Genomic DNA, 18,791 nt, shown 5'->3' on the forward strand with positions numbered 1-18,791 from the left:
GGTCTTGCTGGAAGTCATACTTGAAGCTCTGTGCTCTGCCAGTGACCCTACTGCTATAAATATCCTAAAGGAAATTGAACCATACAGCCCAACAATATCTGCACTCCCCTCCCCTTACCTCCACTCTTCCTTGATTTTAGGAAAGCAAGTCCTCAAGGTACATACAATTTGGATGCAGCCACTGAAATCACACATATCTGGATAAAATGTCAAAGTATCATATTAAGGATGCATGAATACAAAGATAATTAATGGAACAGAATGAGCTCTAAATGAATTCAGAATGCGCAATCATACTATGCATGCATTATATGACTAAAGTTCCAGTTTCTGAATTTGGGTGTGTGGCAGGGGACTGGAAAATAGAATTGAACTGTGATTTATATAAAACAGAATGGCAATTATATGCAATATGCATCAACTTCTATGTATATTTTATTATGGAAAAAAATAAATATGCTTTATTATTCTATTTTTTTAAAAAAAACCTCCTTGTCACAAAGATGAACCTCAGGGTAAACTTTCATATGGACAAACTGCTATTTTAAAAAATGAAACAAACTGACTCCCACGTCTTTCTTAATTCATACACAACAAAGAACACTTATTTGCAATTGGCACTGTTATTTTTATTAGTACGAGTATACTGAAACAATAAACTTGTACTGGTATACAGACAATTTCTTTAAAACAATTTTGTTCAAATTTTGAATCAAACATTGTTTTATTATAATAATGAAATAATTTCTACCTAGAAAACCTGCAAGCACCATCAAAGAAAGGGACCATAAAATTCAATAAACAGACGCGAGTGTATCCTACAAATAGACACACCACGATTAGAAAATAGAATATGAATTCTTCCATTTTTTTATATTTGTTTTAAAAAAGCTAGTGCAAGTACAATATTTTACACTGGAATTACAGAGAGTATGCACGCATATGGAAAAAGGTTCTCTTGTCACAATAAAAGCTCTTACCTATGTCTGTATGCACTTAAATTTTTTCTCCTCTTTTCTATAAGGTGCAAAACATTATTCCCTCCACAGTTCTCCTTTGTACTGGCCATTGCAGCCCAATATGACCTCAGCATAAAGCTATGATACCCCTTTTCCTATGCCAACACTAAGCAGGACATTGAAAGTGTATTTTTCAGTCATTTGAATAAGGGAAAGAAGCCAGTATGAACCACCTACTGACTTTGCAATGCTTCTTTCCTCAAGAACTTGCTGGATGCTTGTAATGTTGACAAGATTGCTACCAAATTGAAAGTAAGGGCCTCAAAGTTCCCTATTTAGATGCATCAGAAAGACAAGTATTTAGTGATGTTACGTATATTTTTTTAAAAGGTATTTTTAGTATTGGCTGTTGGGAGTAACCAAAGATAAGCTTGGTATCCTAATAGAATAATTTGAGAGGCAACAGTTCTGGAATACAATAGAAAACACGAGAACTCCAACCAGCTAAGTAAGTGCAGATATTTATTGCCCAGAAACAACATTTTGAGGCCTTTCAAGTACTTAAGGACTGCCTTCTGCGGTTAAACTTAAATAGACACAGAACAGTTTGCAAGTAAATCTAAACTATCAGTCTACTTCTCAAGTATGTAGGCCAAATTTACATCCAGATCAATCAATCGGAAGGTTTTATCTTCTGCCAGCTGTACAGCCTTAAAATGTTCAACATGTATCGGAACTGTTATTTCTCTGGGCAATGAATATCTGTACTTATTTTGTTCCTCCTTTGGCTTTGGCTTCAGGTTGGTGAAGATTTATTGGCAGCTATTTTGAAATGTAATTGCCCTCTCTATGGAGACAGCAATCTCAAGAGGAATTGCACATATATACACTGAAAGGCTTCTAATTTTCAGAGCACTCTCTTGGTGGCCAGCTCTTCTGCTGGTATAAGTTGGTCTCCCTCTACTAGTTTTATAACTCAACAAAATCAACACATTTGAAGGATGATTGCAGCCCCAAAGTTTCCTAGACTAAGCATTCAGTGGCTGTACAACAGTTCACTAGCCACCCCCAAACACACACACACACCCCTTTGAAAGTGGCAAGTGCCTATGATCTGGACCTCTATAGCGTCACTTGTCACAGACCTCAGTGAAGGTGACTTGCAGTATTATACAGCAGTTCCAGCACCAGTGAGTTAAGTCCTATTGCAGACGACACCTCCAATGGCTGCCTATTGTATGGCTGAGGAAAAAGTGAACAAGAGCTTCAATCAAGCAAAAGGAAAATGAACAAACAAAAGCAACCTTGGGTGAAGCCTCTGATTCATTCTCAGTGGAAGACTCGAGTCCTTTCCGAGCACAATGAGAAAAACCACAGATTTTGCAATCCCCATTGTAGAAGCACTCCTTGACCAAATGCACTTCATTTTATTGTGTGAGAGGCCATCTTTCTGCACCTGAAGGGGCTATTTGAATATAGAATTATATCCCCCCTCCATATTTAATGCCAGAACAGAAACTTGGATTATTACTACAGACTGGAAGGGGGGAAGGGGAGAAGGATTCAGACAACTATCAATCAGCCCCCAGCCCCTTTTAAGGACTGCCTATTATAAATTAATCTTACACCTTTACCCCATAAATATTTATATTCCTAAATTCCCTTCAGGTTTTTGTGTGTGTGCTAGTAATATATATTTTATATATCAAACCAAATGAAAAAATTGAAAACTTTCTGCAAAACTGCTAGAGTAACTTAAATCATGTCTTCAATACCTCCAGGCGCCAATGAGGTTTGCGTGCGTGCTCTGTGAGAGGTTATGTGGAATTATGGGACACAAATTGCTCATTCCTTCTTGCCTTTTTGTGGTTCAAGAACCCCTGGTGACAAGCACTTCTTGTTCAGTATTAAATTCTTTGGGTTCTTTTTCTTAAAAATAAAAAAATAAAGAACAGGAAGTGCAGAAGACATATAGATCACCATCCCTAGAAGGAGTTAAGACTTCCTAATCAAGTTCAAAATCAAAATTGAAAAGGGGACAAATTGTAGCATGATGGTGAATCATTCTCCCCTGCCCCAACAACGGGATTCATGTAATACAAATACAAAAGTAAGCATAGTTGTCTTTGAAAAACCTGTTAATTAGCATTTCTTTCCAGCCAGAACCAATACAATCGGATCACCTAGATGTGAGAGTTTTCTATATACAAATAACATGTAACTTTCACCCTTTCTCGGCTTTTGTACTTTTATTTCATTTTTACAAACAACACACTATTTCAACATATCCATCGCTTTTCAAACACTGAATGAATCATTCCAACATTCATGTTTCTTTTGTGCAATTTTTTTTAAAAAACATTACCTGTACTCCTCTCAATGTGAGTGCTTCAAAAAAGTTTGTTTAAGCTTCTCATCAAATTAGGTTCACGTAAAAAAATATTCCCACGAGTTAATAGTGCTACAAGTAAAGATCCTATCAGTAAGGTAACACGTCTGAAGCGAGGTCGTCTATGTAAAAGAAATTGAACTCTGGAGTAGAAGTGTGCAACTTGTTTGGAATTTGCCTATCAACAGAAAAACAGAATACTGCTCTTGGAAACTACGAAAGAAATCAACAGAATAGTCCTGTGCTCTCAAAAAACAACAGTCACAATTTGGGACACTATTCATTTATCTTATTTTTCAGGAATTGCCAGGGTTAAACATAAAAAAAGCAAAAGCACTAACCACATTCTGCTTAAAAACATATAGAACAATTTCCCTTATCTTCATGCTATCACAGTGCCTGTCCCTAAGTTGGACAGCACTGCTACCTGTGGCGATGGGGGCAGAAAAAGAAAGTGCAGGTCACATATTGCTGTTAACAGAGTTCAGTTCATAGTGGATGTGACACAAGAGGACTCAGTTTTCTTAAAGCAGATAAAAATCAGGGGCGGGATCCAATGAACTGTGAGCAAAAAAAGGAAGAGAGCCACTAGTTCACTTGTGCAAGCAATAGCAGAATTGTTCGTATGGGATGATAATAAGGTAGGTTCTATGCTCATTTGCATTCTTCTACTTGCATGAGAGCTGTAAAACAGCCCTTTCATGCACACAAAAAACATCTTCCGCACACAGAAGGGTACTTTTGGATTTCAACCCATGGACGGATGCCACAAGGCCAACAGTGTCAATCCAGGCAGGCAATTACTAGTGTGTTCTGTTACCTTTGCAGTTTGGGTCACATAACGGCTGCTTTGGTTGCCCATTTCATTATTTCCGAACTGCTTGTGGGTAAGCCCACGCAGCTCGTGAGTAGTAATTTCTCTGATGTGTTCTGAAAAAAATAAATGATAACCACACTGTTGCCGTTAAAGGTGAAATGACGTGCTTATGAGAAGGTTAAAAGTCACAGGCACCCAAACACACCAAAGTTCGGCGGGTGGCAACATCTGAAATAATGCACCCCAAGTTATGATAGCTCCAATGCTGCAAAGTGAGAAGGAGAGAGGGCCTAGCCATGAATTTAAAAGCATCGTTTTTGAATGGACTGGTCTAAGAATATATTGTTCAGCGCAGATAGATTCAGGATCTCAAAAAAGATGATTCTACATATTCAAAGAATTTGGAGAATCACAACTACTCCCTTGTAGGATTGAGTCTGACGGTGTAAAGATTTGCAACACTGTGGCCTGGATGTATATGGCATCGTTTTTATTTTTTAAAAAATGTTTAGAAACCAATGTCTGGAAACAAGAATAAACATTATGCGATTGACTTCAAGATAGCACTCTCATTTCCTACTCAAACAATATCATTGTTGTGATCCCGCCCCACCCCCCAATTGCTTGGCAACATATCAATGCAAAACAAGCCACTGTTCACAGAGCAATTTTTTTCCACAACTGAAAGCTACAGTTCACACTAGACCTGCTGCTTTATGTTGCAATCTACATGATAAATCTGGGAAGTTAATCCACGACCATGCAGGAAATCCAAACGTTTCCTTGGAATTGAACATCCCTACTCCAGAGCAGAAAAAGTGCTCCTTCTGGTCACCTCAGTGTACCACACGCCAGCCCCATCCCTGAGTAAGAGGTGTGAAAGGTTTCAAAATGTTCCTTGATTTAGGGAAACGAGTAGTGATGTCACTTCCTGGCTCAAAACTGCCCTCCTCCCACCAATTCAAAAGTGACACCAGGATTAAAATAGAGGGATAAGACATGCATTATTTTTTTCTTCCAGGAAAGGGCAACGGGGGTGGGGAAGGAAGATGCATGGGAGGGAATAAAAAACACAACACAGAATAGTCCAGGTATAACTTACAGGATACGAGGTAAGTGACATCGCACTCTGAAACCCTCATGATGTAGCCCAAACAAACTGAAATGACATCTAAGTTAAACACTACAAGGAACAGTCATTTTATACATAGATATAGATATATAGATATAGATATATTTATTTAGAAATTCCTATAAAGAGGTTCTGGTTTTTTCTTTTTCTTTGCCCTGACTAATTTTATTGGTGATTGTATGAGTTTTGCTGTAAACTAAAACAGGTCTGGTACAAAAACAAAGAGGAAAGACTGGTGTCAGTTAATATTGCCATGTAGACACTGTACAGAGAGGCCTCTTACAACTAAATTAACCTTAACATGTTCTCTGTGCCCACCAATTGCTATTTAATCCGTGAGAAGGAAGTGGGAAGGGAGCGATTCTGTGAATGAGAGTTTATAGGAGCAGCCCAATGGGGTTAAAAGAATTTTTCACTTGAAATTAGGTGCCTTTTCCAAAACAAACTAAGGCACTTTAGAAGCCCAAGACTCAAATCCTATTCCAATTGGTGAGGAGGACAGAGGACTCAACAGAGCCCTCACTGCAGACATCAGCAGGAACAGAACTAACCTCGAGTCATTTTCAAAAATGCGGCACATAAAAACGTCACAGAACTGGCCCACAAATTATCCGTTCCTTACCACAACCAAGAAACGCAACTTGGGGTGTTCCAGCAGCCAAATGAGCTTTTTCCTTGGTCACGGAGAGTTAAGAAGCACAGTGTGCATGTGTTCTTCCTCCTCTGCACAGGGCTAAATTTTATCAACAATAAAGAAGATGGTTTAGTAATAGTTACAGGCATAAAAATGCGACATGGTGAGGCTGCAGAAGACTGCTGGCTCTCATCCAAGCAGTTTATAATTGCTTGTATTCACAGAATCTCTCCCACCCCAGGGCCATCCTCCCCACCTTTAAAGTCCTTCCAGGGAGGAATATTATCTATTTCCCGCCCCCTCTATCTAGATTTCCCACCCTGCTTTGAATGTGGAGGCCAGGTAGAGTAGAATCAAGAACTGTACAGAGCCCTTGCTCCATGTGTGCCAAACATATTTGCACCCAGAAACGCTCTGTGCCTAACATGGAGGGAAGTGTAGGGCCCTAGATTTAAACACACACAAAAGGGGAGTGGGAAGGTCAAGCCGTGTGGGTGAATCTTAAATTGGCACATAAAATATTGCACATGCTAAAAAAAAATAAGCAAACAACAAAGGGGAACAATGTTTGGAAGGAAGCAACAACTGCAGGATTCTAAGTCTGCAATGCAAGCAGTGAACAAAATACATTCCTATTGCTCCAACCTTTTATTATTATTGTTGTTGTTGTTGTTGTTGTTGTTTTTTACTTGTTAGTGTTAGTTTTATAGATACGGTCAGTTTCATGATCCCTGCTTCCTTTTATGTTTGATGCTCTCCGAGTACATGTGAAAATAGTGGTACTGATGGGAACGAAATAGGGATTTTTTTGCCCCCTGTCTCTCTAGTCCTCTTGCCGTCAGAGGTGGAAACGAAAAACAAAACAACAAACAAACAAAAAAAGAAGCCAAAATAAAACTCCAATAAACAATAAATTGAAAGTGCCCTGAGCAGAGTTTATGGAAGATTAAGCAAGTTCTCTGAGCAGAAATGTTGAAAAAAAATAATTACAGCACTAAATAAGCAGTGTGATTGTGAGGATGAACCTGCTCAGCTATTTGGTAAATTACTGAGAGGTTACAATTCAATTCAATTCAAGACAGATTTCAAGCTATTTTAAAACTTAAACACATTTTTGGTGCACCCCAGAAAATGGTACAAAAATGATTAGTTCTGGTGTGAGCTAAGGTTCAAGTAACAAACAAAGAGACATAAGAATTGAAGGGAAGGGTAGAATGGTAGTTATTTTTTTCTCCTTAAAAAGTATTATATTTAAGCAAAAGATGAGGAATGAACATTGGAGGGATCTGTTCATTCTGGGTTCTGTTCTGATATCTGTAATTTCGATTCTTGATCTGAAAGGGCCTCAGATTTGCAGAGGCCGAACGCAACCAGCAAAGCCACATTCACAGTCCAAGTATCGATCAAGGGAGATGAACTCCCGTTGGGCAAGTATCTCAACTAAATATTGGTTGAGCTGAGACTGAGGTCACAGATTACCCTTCACCTGAGTGCCAGGGGTGTTCGAATTGGCCTTTTCTGCTTCATTCATTCCCCGGACAAGGCCGCTTTGAGGATAGTGGCTACCCTAAGGCATGCGGAATGATAATGGAAAACAAATCAGGGGTAAGCAGCCTCTGTTTACCCAGGCAACATGCCCTGGCTTTAGATTGCATCCAAGAATAATTGCAAGTGGGGAAAGAAGAAAACTCATGTCCACCCGCCCACCCCTGATAAGAAGGATTGCATCCTAAAGTAATTGCAAGTGGGGGAAGAAGAGGATTCATACCCACCCGCCCCTGAAAAGGAGAAAGCAACTGATGTTAATAACTTCTTATGCCATTTTCATACACAATGCTAAGCCCGTATTTGAGCTCTCATATAATATCTGTACCACATGAGAACAATGTTAACATGGATAGAACGTGCCAACATCAATTTTAGATTCACATTATAGACCAACTCAAGGAGAGCCCAAATTAAGCCTTGTGTGTGAAAATGCCCTTAATATCTCATCAGGAGATCCTAATCTTAAAGCTTCAAAAATTAATGCAGTATTTTAATTAACTGGACTTAGCTGTGTCTTTATTCATGTGAATTATTCATAGGCGGGTGTCATCAGATCACTTGTCTGTGAGTAGTCACTAGGGCATTAATGTGGCTCTGTCAGGAACTGGTTTCAAGATGGAAGCCATAGAAATCAGCAGGAGTTAGGACCTCTAGATCCACTCTTAAATTTGTTTCAGATTTGTGGGAACAGTAACACTGCCAAGAATAAAAGAGCTTAACTGGGTAAACTTTCTACCCATTGTCCTGTTTTGTACCAAACTTTTGACATCTACATTGTACTACTAATGGAAAAGAAGTTCCTCAAAGTAACAAAGAGTAGTATTCACAATAATAAAATAACGAAGGATTAGAAGTAAAATGAAAAACCAAAACTTGCTTCTGTGTCAAAATCTCTCTTATGGAAACTGAGCAAATCTGAAGAGAAATTCTCAGACTTTGTCCTGGTTCAGGGTGACAGATATGGTAAGAAAATAAAAAGGTTGAAAGGAAACCTAACCCTATAAAAATGGCCTAGAGTTTAGGCAGGTTAGTAAGTAATTGCTACATTTGTTTAAGCTTCTTCAGTCCCTCTCCCTTTCCCAAAAATTATTAGGTAAAAACTGCAGGAATACCACACAAATGATAAACTCAAGATGTGCAAATTGCAAGATTCTTTAAAGTCCATCTTTTTCAAAAACACTGGACAATAATGATTTTTTTTCTTCTCTTTCTTTTATACTCTCTCTTACTCTTTTATTATCTGTCAGCTCGCATATGCCTTTAACTCTTTCACAAGCATTAAAGTTTTAAAAGTGCCTCCTATTAAGTAGTCCTCGTGGACAATGACTGTCACATACCAGTTCATAATTCACATTCATCCCTTTGAAACCACATGAAAAACTTTCAACATCTTGCTTGTGAAAAAACAACGACCCTCTACATAGTTTGCATGTAGTTTAACAGTGTTGAAGAGATCGGTTTTCTTTTCTTTTCCTCTCTCTCTCATTGAAGAGATTAAAATGAGATACAGTACTTGCTGAGTGTTAAGCCAAGATGTTCGGCAACGAAAGTGTGAAACAGCATTTTAAGTGCTTAAAGACATTCTATGTTCATCTTCGACATCCACTTCCTTGTGTCACACTGAAATTTGAAAAAAAAGTGGCACTAGTTGTCCATAGTCAGGAACTAACAACAGTACTAAAGTTAAAAGACAAGTATTTGCAACCTAAAATGCAAACAACTGTTATGTCCACTCTCCCAAAGGGGCAGTGCATATTTACCTTGTGGAAGCAAATGTCAGTGGCAAAACTCTCTCTGACCCTGTACAGAAGCAATGATGATGAGCCCATGCAGGGGTCTCCCAGAGTTTGCTAGGCCTATGGCAACAATGTCCTACTTTAAAGAAATTCCCAGTGTTAGCAAAGCAAGGAGCGGTCTATAAACTATAAACGGCCTCGGTCCAGTATACCTGAAGGAGCATCTCCACCCCCATCATTCTGCCCGGACGCTGAGGTCCAGCGCCGAGGGCCTTCTGGCAGTTCCCTCATTGTGAGAAGCAAAGCTACAGGGAACCAGGCAGAGGGCCTTCTCGGTAGTGGCGCCCGCCCTGTGGAACGCCCTTCCAGCAGATGTCAAAGCGATAAACAACTACCTGACATTCAGAAGACATCTTAAGGCAGCCCTGTTCAGGGAAGTTTTTAATGTGTGATATTTTACTGTATTTTTTGTTTCTATGGAAGCCGCCCAGAGTGGCTGGGGAGGCCCAGCCAGATGGGCGGGGTATAAATAATAAATTATTATTATTATTATTATTATTCGCTGCGCCCTTGCAATGCAGCTGTACTAGCAAGTGGAGATGAAATGTCTGTATGGCAGCCTCTGAGAATGATAATAAAAAATAGTGCAGTCACGCTCCCATTGTGGGGCAGAGGATGTAGTTGGAGTGGGGGGTGGGGAGATGGGAAATATGTGGCAAACTTCGGAGGGGCGGGGAGGAATTTAAAAAGTGGTTTTATGGTACAAGCCTCAGAGTTTCTCTGATACTGCCTCTGGATTGGCCTCCCAACAGCTGCTAGCTGAGAGAAGGACCAAGCCACGCTGCCATGGGACTTCCGCCCTCCCAATGAATCAGACATTAGTGTTTGTCTCTGGTACACTTCCCTCCCTTCCCATCCCCTCGCCAAAGACAGCCAAGGCTTATTCTGCTTGAAGTGGTGGAGAAACAGGAGTCATGGCAACAACATTTGCTTCCACAAAGGGTGGGGATGAAGCAGATACTGCCCCTTTCTGTAGCTCCCGATGGAAATAATCACCAATGAACACTTGAGGGGTGTGGGGAGTATGCACCAGTCTCCTGCATAATACCAGCTGCAACTATAACAACAAGGTTATAACATAAACCTAAAATAAGATGATAACATGTAAATACTGGGTTATTTTAGCCTACAGTACAGTAATCTGGATAAAAATGACAAGGGGTAGCCTAATTTCCTTTTCCCTAAACAGACTTCACTTGCCTACATTGGATCGCCCTTCAATGCAAATCTTAACCTCCTGAGGAATAAAAGAAGGTTTGGGGAGAGTCAACGGTGGCTCCTCTTCTGACTTCTCTAATTTCCGTGTTTCGGGGGCAGACCACCTCCTCTTCCTCGTTGCCGTGGGCTTGCTGGGTTCTGATTTGATGAGCAAAGATGCTGCAGGCAATCCTATTTTGTCTGGAAACTTCAGTTCACCATTCTCAGATGACATCTTTGCACTTCCCTGATCAATCCCGTTTTCCTGCTCTGCATACCTATGTCTACTACCAGTTAGACTGTCATTCTTAGAGTGCTTCAGCAAGATGCTAGTTGAGTCCATGGACTGGCCCTTTTTGACGGAGCCGTTCTTCAGATTCTTGAGTGTAAGTGATATGCAGACGTCCCCAACAGAGAGTTTGGAACATGGCAAATCAAAGAGCTGGCTTGTTCTCTCAGGGCAGCAGGATGACCAACCTTGTCCAAATACAAAAAAAGGATATTCTACCAAGACTTCAACACTGACCTGCAGGGACGAAGGAAATGAGGGTGGGAGGGGGAAGGAGGAGAGACAAAGAAAGGGAGAGAAAACACATTAATCTTAAAATGTTCATCTGAATACCACAGCTGAGTTTGACCAAAGCAGAAGCCTCTTTTAAAGAGAGGAGGGCTGGGGCGGGTTCAGAGAGAGTTGGGGTTTCTATTACAGAAGTACTGTTTTTGGGGGACAGGGGGCGGGCTGGTGTGGAGGACTCCCTGGTCCTGAATAGGGTAACTGTGCCCCTGAAGGACCAGGTGCGCAGCCTGGGAGTCATTTTGGACTCACAGCTGTCCATGGAGGCGCAGGTCAATTCTGTATCCAGGGCAGCTGTTTACCAACTCCACCTGGTACGCAGGCTGAGACCCTACCTGCCCGCGGACTGTCTCGCCAGAGTGGTGCATGCTCTAGTTATCTCCCGCTTGGACTACTGCAATGCGCTCTACGTGGGGCTACCTTTGAAGGTGACTCGGAAACTACAACTAATCCAGAATGCGGCAGCTAGACTGGTGACTGGGAGCGGCCGCCGAGACCACATAACACTGGTCTTGAAAGACCTACATTGGCTCCCAGTACGTTTCCGAGCACAATTCAAAGTGCTGGTGTTGACCTTTAAAGCCCTAAACGGCCTCAGCCCAGTATACCTGAAGGAGCGTCTCCACCCCCATCGTTCTGCCCGGACGCTGAGGTCCAGCGCTGAGGGCCTTCTGGCGGTTCCCTCATTACGAGAAGCAAAGCTACAGGGAACCAGGCAGAGGGCCTTCTCGGTAGTGGCACCCGCCCTGTGGAACGCCCTCCCATCAGATGTCAAAGCGATAAATAACTACCTGACATTCAGAAGACATCTTAAGGCAGCCCTGTTCAGGGAAGTTTTTAATTTGTGATATTTTAGTGTATTTCTGGTTTTTATGGAAGCCGCCCAGAGTGGCTGGGGAAACCCAGCCAGATGGGCGGGGTACAAATAATAAATTATTATTATTATTATTATTATTATTATTATTACTGCAAAACAAGCTTTACAGCCTAACCCAGCCTTGGCACTCCTCATACTAGACCATAGCTCAAGTTGTGTTAAAGGTCCTAAAGAATTAATAGGTTTTCTTCTGACTGCGGCCCAGCAGTGGAAAAGTAAATCAGAACTACCCAGGAATCTACCATTTTAATGGTGGGTGGGATGTGGCCTTCTCAGAAAGACTTGCCTGCCCCACAAGGTACTTCCAAAAGAGACAAGTCCAACATGGCGTAGCATCCATTTATTTCCCATGGAAGAGATTTCCCATTACCCACTACTCAAAAAGATCTTTGCAGAGGTTATCTAAATGATTTTCAAAAACTGAAATAAGGGAACTCTAACTATGGAAAATATGTAATGCAATTACATGTTTTTGTTTTGTGAAAAAAATAAATTAAAATAAGCTTGAGGCCGGATGGCGGGGAGAATGGCTGAAGTCACCTTTACATCAGTCTAGAAGGTAGTTGGGCATTTTTCTCCCAGCTGGCATAAAATATGGGCTCTATGCCTTTTGGTATGCAGAAGGGGACAGTGAAGAAGCTAGGGACCAAACTGCCAACTTTTGCTACTCCTCTTGGGGAGTTTTTAAAACACTTCATCTACCTCCCTTGCATTTTCTTCAGCAGAGCAGTATCCAGCCCAAGGTACTCCATCACACCTCACTCCTCTGGGGTGAAAACAGGCCCCCCCAGTTGCGCAGCACACAGCTGCAGAAGCTACAGACCTGCGGCTGCTTCCTATGCTAACCAACTGCATTCATTAAAAGCAATTTCATAAGCCGCTTCTGTTCCACAGGGATTAATCCCAAGAGAGATTCTCTGTAGGTTAATTAATACAAGCTGCGGCTAGGGGATAGTTCAGAAAGAAGCCTAATTCTTCGTCCTCTCCTGGGAAACACAAGCAGTTCCTCTCATCTAAAAGTGATTGTGTGGCAATGAACACAATATAGTCAGTCTTGGAACCTGAATAAAACCTCAGTCAATTCTGTAACTCAAATGTGATTTTGGGGTTCTATTTATTTCAGCAACCAGTAAGCTAATGCAATCCTGGTATACATTTAGGTGGCAATCCTATACCCACTTACCTGGGACTTGGGAGTAAACCGCTTTGAACTCACTAATGAGTTGACATTCATTTAAATTCTTTATTTATTATTTTTTATTAATGAGTTGACATTCAAATAACTGCACTGCTCGCTCTATTAAAACGCAGGTTTTTAATTTTACTTTAAAAAATGCCCATAAGAAAGTGAATCTGCTATTACAGAACTGGAGAACAGGGGGCGAGGATGGGGCATTGGGCAACGTCCCCTTGCTCTAGAAATTCAGTTGCTTTTCCTATCCCTCTTCATTTTTCATCCCACCTTTTTGCTTGCCTAGGCCCTAACTTCTTATTCATAACAGCGTTCACCCAAAGTAGGTCAGGATACCATTTGTCTATGCCAGGGATAGCTAAGGTGGTTTTTGCGCTGGATGCTGTTAGGCTCCAGTTCCCATTGGTCCTTGCCAGAATGGCCAAGACTCAGGAATTGTGGGACTTGAGATGCAGCAACATCTGAAAGGTACCACGTTGGTCAGTCCTGGTATATGATGACTAAAAGACTCACTGCAGTCAAAATATGCCCCCTTTCAAAAACTGAATATATATTAAAAACCCCGGACATGTAATATATGAAACGCAGCATACTTTTAAAAGGAGGCTATCAAATAAATGGCTCCTGGGGAAAGTTTAATCATCAATGAATGTGAAAGGAGATATTCTGTTGTAGATATGATCAACAATGCTGCTCTCCCTCCTATACAACTTATCAATAATGTGGAACATATGTATGCTTTAAAAACCTTTAGAACCACAAGCTCACAAGGGGGCGGAGAAGGAGGAAGGAAGAGAAATTCATGGTTTACAGTGCTACCTCAGGTTACAGACACTTCAGGTTACAGACTCCGCTAACCCAGAAATAGTACCTTGGGTTAAGAACTTTGCTTCAGGATGAGAACAGAAATCGTGCGGCAGGGGCAGCGGGAGGCCCCATTAGCTAAAGTGGTACCTCAGGTTAAGAACAGTTTCAGGTTAAGAACAGACCTCCAGAACGAATTAAGTTCTTAACCCGAGGTACCACTGTACCGAAGTCATATTTTGCTTCCTGTAACGGGCTGTTTGACATCAAACTTCCAGGATGTAAGGAGCCTGGCATAAAACTGGCCAGTGAGGAGGGGAAAGACATTAATGGGCCATGATAAAGACTCCCAGGGAGAAATGGGGACGTAACACAGGCACAGCATCTGAGTACTATTGCCCTGTAGGCATATGAGACTTGCTTAACATCTATAAGGCAGCAGCCATAGTTCCTGGTGGTACTCACTGGTATGCAGTACCGGCACTTTTTTCTCCAAATCCTGGTTTCTAAACTGAGAATGTGAGGAGGGAACCCCTTTTCTCTAAATTGCAGGGGGCAGGGGGAAGGCTAAGGCAAGACACACCTAGAAGGCCACCTTAAGGAGCTCCTGGGCTGCAGCAGCATTTGAAATGGGCTTCCCGGCTCACATCCTTAGTCATTATGCAACAAAAATGCTGTCTCTCTTAAACTGAAAAGGTGGTGCCAGACTATGCACTCAGCAGACATTTCAAATTCAAACACAAGACAAAATAGTGATCTACCAAGTCGAGATTTCAACTAGTTAATCAAACAGTCAAACAAAAACAAAACAAACCACATCCACCAGGAGACTAGCTGCTACTACAGAAAACATGACTGATACAGAAGGGACCCGAAGCCCTAGAATCTACAGGAAACGTAAATTAAACACACATTTTAATCGTATCTCTCTACACGACTTGCTCTGAATTCTGGAAGCGTCCCTTGTGAGAAACACAGCTGGTGGAGTATTTTAAGTAAGATGATGTCAGCTAAATTTTGATAGGCTCCTGCATAAGGTGACACTTAAATGGAGGTCATCATCCTTTCTACCAGACGATGGCACTCTCCACTCCTGAAAGGAAAGCTTTCCTGACGTGCCACTTTTACTGATGGTATTTGTGAGCATGAAGAGAATACACCGGCATCTGCCTCCCCACCTCTGCTGCTGCTGCAGAGGTGACAGCATCAGGATGCTAGTACAGCAACATTAAAAGACATGGAGGGGATGGGCTAGGCTGAAACTTATCGTATGGTTTTCACAGATACGGCTGAATTTTTGGTTGTACATTTCTCTGTAAGTGAAAACATAACTTTCCATTGAATGGTACAGCTTATTATAGGTCCAGGAGAAGAATTTCATACGGCGGCATCCTCATGAGTGAACAGGGCAAGTTCTGCAGCTGCTAAAGGGAGAAGAACTTATCTCTTGGGAAAATGTTGACAATCCTAATTTAGAGGTCCATTGTTACATCCACACACATTAAGGAACCTTGAAACTTTTAGTCACTCGGCAACCACTTCTACTTTGCAACATATGCCATTGCTCTTCCTCAGTTATTAAGCCACTGGAATGCCATTTTGAAAATCTCTTCCACACTACCACGTGCTAGCCCTTCTGTGCTACTAAGAGACTTCGGCATTGTGAGAAAGGATATCCAGTCAACTGAATAGCCCCTCCTTTCCCCAGCCCATTTATTACCTGTGCTCGGTGCTCTCCAACTGCAAACTGTATCATGGCAATGCCTGGAGTATGGCTGTCATCAACCCTTTCCACGGTGCTGGAGTCTATTTTCAGGTCACTGCTAATTTCTGCACTCTGTATAAAGTCTTCTGTTTTCAAATCTTCTACCTTCTTCAGCTCTCCGTTGGCCAACTGAATGATAGACCCTTTCATGAAGTAAGGAGGCAGTGTAGAAGGAGCAGCTGCTGAAGAAGGTACAGGCTGGATCAGGGGGAGGTGGATCTGGGCCTGCACGACGGCTGCCTGGTAAGCTGGTTGACTTGCTAGCGACTCGGCGTTGAAATTCTCGCTTTTTGGAATGGCGGTTGTGACAAACGTGTGAGGCACTGCTGCCAACTGGGGAGATGAAGTGGCGATAGCAGGAGGAACCCCTGTGGAGTCGAGATCTGCATTGCCTACCGGTATTAGGAGGGGCTGAGTGCCTGGGATCACCAGGTGCTGTGGCAGATTTCCAGGATAGCCAAAGGCTTGCTGTTGACTGCTTAGGTAGCCAATTACCGGTGGCTGAGTCCCAGTGTAGAAGGCCGCAGCAGGCAACCCAACGGGGAGGTGCTCTGAGGCGCTGTGGGTGGTCTGAATGACTGTGTGAGGGGACAAAGTGGCAACTGCTTTCACCCCTTCGTGGCCCATAGTCTGTTGCGGAGATAAAGCATAGGATCGGTGGGCTGTTTTTCCTAAGTGCAAGCTTCCCTTTTCATTGAGGGCCAAGGGAGGTGTTTCTCTATTGGTGGCTTGTTGGACCTCCATGTCTGCAGTAGGTGTGCTGCTATTGGGAACAACCATAACAGAGGACCGGACACTGGTGGAATCGCGTGCAATATAATCAGCAGGACCCGAATGGACCACCACGTGCCTGGCCTCATAATGATGAGGAGATGGTTTATTGCCTGATTTGACGAGACTCACTTCTGAGGATGGCGAGATGCCGTAACGTCTGCTCTTCTCTATTTCCCCGTTCAGTATTTCTTTTGCTTGCATAGCCTGCAGCCTGCCGCTCTCGGACTTCTTGGAGGACTCCCGAGTGACAAAATGGCCGCCAGAATCTGCATATTGCACCACCACCTGGGAGGAGGGGCCAAGGGCAAACGCATGAGGAATCACTGCCTGGTGTGGATGCAAATGGACTGGGATGGCTGGAGGAGAGACGTTCCTAACTGAGCCTTGTGGAGAGCTGGAAATGTGGATGTACTGGTTTTGCTGGGTTGGTGGAGGGGACCCTGCTGTGATCAACCTGGGCGCCCGAACGAGATGCGGCTCAACTTTGTGCCCTTGCTGGTTTAGGTTGCTCATGCTGGCCAGCAAAGTGGAATAAGCCTCCAGCTGAGAACGCTGGGATGGAGTGGTGGCAACAGCAGTGGCAGAGGCCGCCGTGCTGGTTGCAGAATTGGCTGTCGGGGAAATCAGTGGGGAAGGGATGAATCCGGCGTATGGTCCGCTATACGGGGGCCCTACAAACTGGAAAGTGTGCTGCAGGTGTGCGTACTGCACTGGGGAGACAGGTGTCCCTGCCTGAGAAAGTGCAGGCGGGTAAACTGTGGTGGTGGTGGCTGGAACAGACCTAGGAGCGCTAGGTGGGGAATAATCTACTCCTGCAGACAGCGATTTGTGTAAACCTATTCCATGTTGTGAACCAGCTTCCGCCGAGGTCCCTCCAGGCCTGCCTCTCCCACCCAGGCTGCTCTGGCTGCTGACTGTGCTGGAGAGCCATGTTAAGTTGTCCGCTCGGTGGTTTTCACTGGCCAGAACTAACGGCTTCACCTCGGAAGGCAGGCTGGTGGCAGGGATCTCTCGCTTCTTGGGCGGCAGGCTTTCGTTGCTCCTCTCCTGGTTGGATTTCATTTTTCACCGGCCCCTGCCCTCCGCTTCTGTGGCTTCACTGCCTGGCTGGCTCCGATTTCAGTCTGCTAAGTGGAAAGTCACATTTGATTTCTGAAGGGGATCCAGAGACTTCATGAGGAATCATCTCCCTGTGAGCACACTCCGCCAACAAGCTGTTCTGGAGGGAGAGGGAGAGGAAGAGAGAAAAAGAAAGGGAGAAGGGTAAATCAAAACATTAGCAGTAAGGGAAAAATAAAAGAAAATGAATATTAAAATCAGGAGCAGTGCATTTGTTCCGAATTTCAACTAGTAGGTCTACAGCCATGCCGTAAAAAACAAAACAAAAAAACAAGAGGATGCTGTATGCTGCAATTAAGACACTAGGTTAATCAAAATTTATTTCCCCCCTCAACACATACCTGGAGGCAGAATTTTCAAGGGTGAATCCCTTAGGATGCTATCCCAGGCACATTTACAGTAAACATAATATACTATCAGGTTATTGTCCTCTTCCTCATAAGAGCATAAGGCTATCAATGGCTACTAATATTGGTGTTGATGTATTAACTACACCAGTGTTTCCCAAACTTGGGTCTCCAGCTGTTTTTGGACAACAACTTCCATCATCCTTGACCACTGGTCGTGCTAGCTAGGGATGATAGGAGTTGTAGTCCAAAAACAACTGGAGACCCAAGTTTGGAAAGCACTGACCTACACAGTCATAGGCAGTTTGCCTCTGAAGACTAGCTGCTGGGGTTCATGTGGGGAGAGAGTGCTGCTGCACCTGTAACCTGCTTGCGGGCTTCCCACAGACACCTGGCAGGCCACTGGGAACACAGGATGCTGAACTAGATGGGCCTTTGGTCAGATCCAGAAGTCCTTTTCCATTTGCACTCTCAGGAAATCATTATATACTCAACAAAGCATGTAGCCTAAATCTCTGGATTGCAGCATTATTCACATACTACATGAAGTGCATTAACGGATAAAACATGCACAGTACATGAACAACTATGGCTTTTAGTGTACAATATATACAAACAGATTTAGGGTAATTGGCATAATTTCATATTGAGGCACAGAGATGATGAAGGTAGTGAAAGGAGTAAGGATGTACTCTGTAAAAAGAAAAAAAAAGTACCTCTCCTCAAACAATAAGACAGGTTTCATCTTTGTGAAATTAACACAGAAAGCAGAGAAAGATGATGCAAACACCTGAAAGATCACAGCATTGTGCTTGAGTTAGAATTGCAAGTTTGCCATTTCTCTTTCCCTACAAACCTCCCCATTCA

At 42.8% G+C, this 18,791-nt stretch overlaps 1 protein-coding gene across 16 annotated transcripts in view; it reads right to left on the minus strand.

Moving 5' to 3' along the window:
* Positions 1-604: 604 nt before the first annotated feature.
* The window catches only part of ATXN1 (ataxin 1), a 231,494-nt gene continuing 213,307 nt past the window's right edge, over positions 605-18,791 (minus strand). For 15 of the 16 annotated variants that reach the window (XM_081873398.1, XM_081873396.1, XM_081873390.1 and 12 more), the window contains 2 exons: positions 15,640-17,677; positions 605-10,998 (listed from right to left, as the gene is read on the minus strand). In XM_081873398.1, the coding sequence (XP_081729524.1) occupies positions 10,468-10,998; positions 15,640-17,520 (2,412 nt within the window). In that variant the 5' untranslated portion in view covers positions 17,521-17,677 and the 3' untranslated portion in view covers positions 605-10,467. The remainder of the gene's footprint in view (positions 10,999-15,639; positions 17,678-18,791) is intronic. The other variant, XM_081873389.1, reaches the window with a different exon arrangement.

Source organism: Podarcis erhardii (assembly GCF_964252035.2).
Source record: "Podarcis erhardii genome assembly, chromosome: 8".
NCBI classification, from domain to species: Eukaryota; Metazoa; Chordata; class Lepidosauria; order Squamata; family Lacertidae; genus Podarcis; species Podarcis erhardii.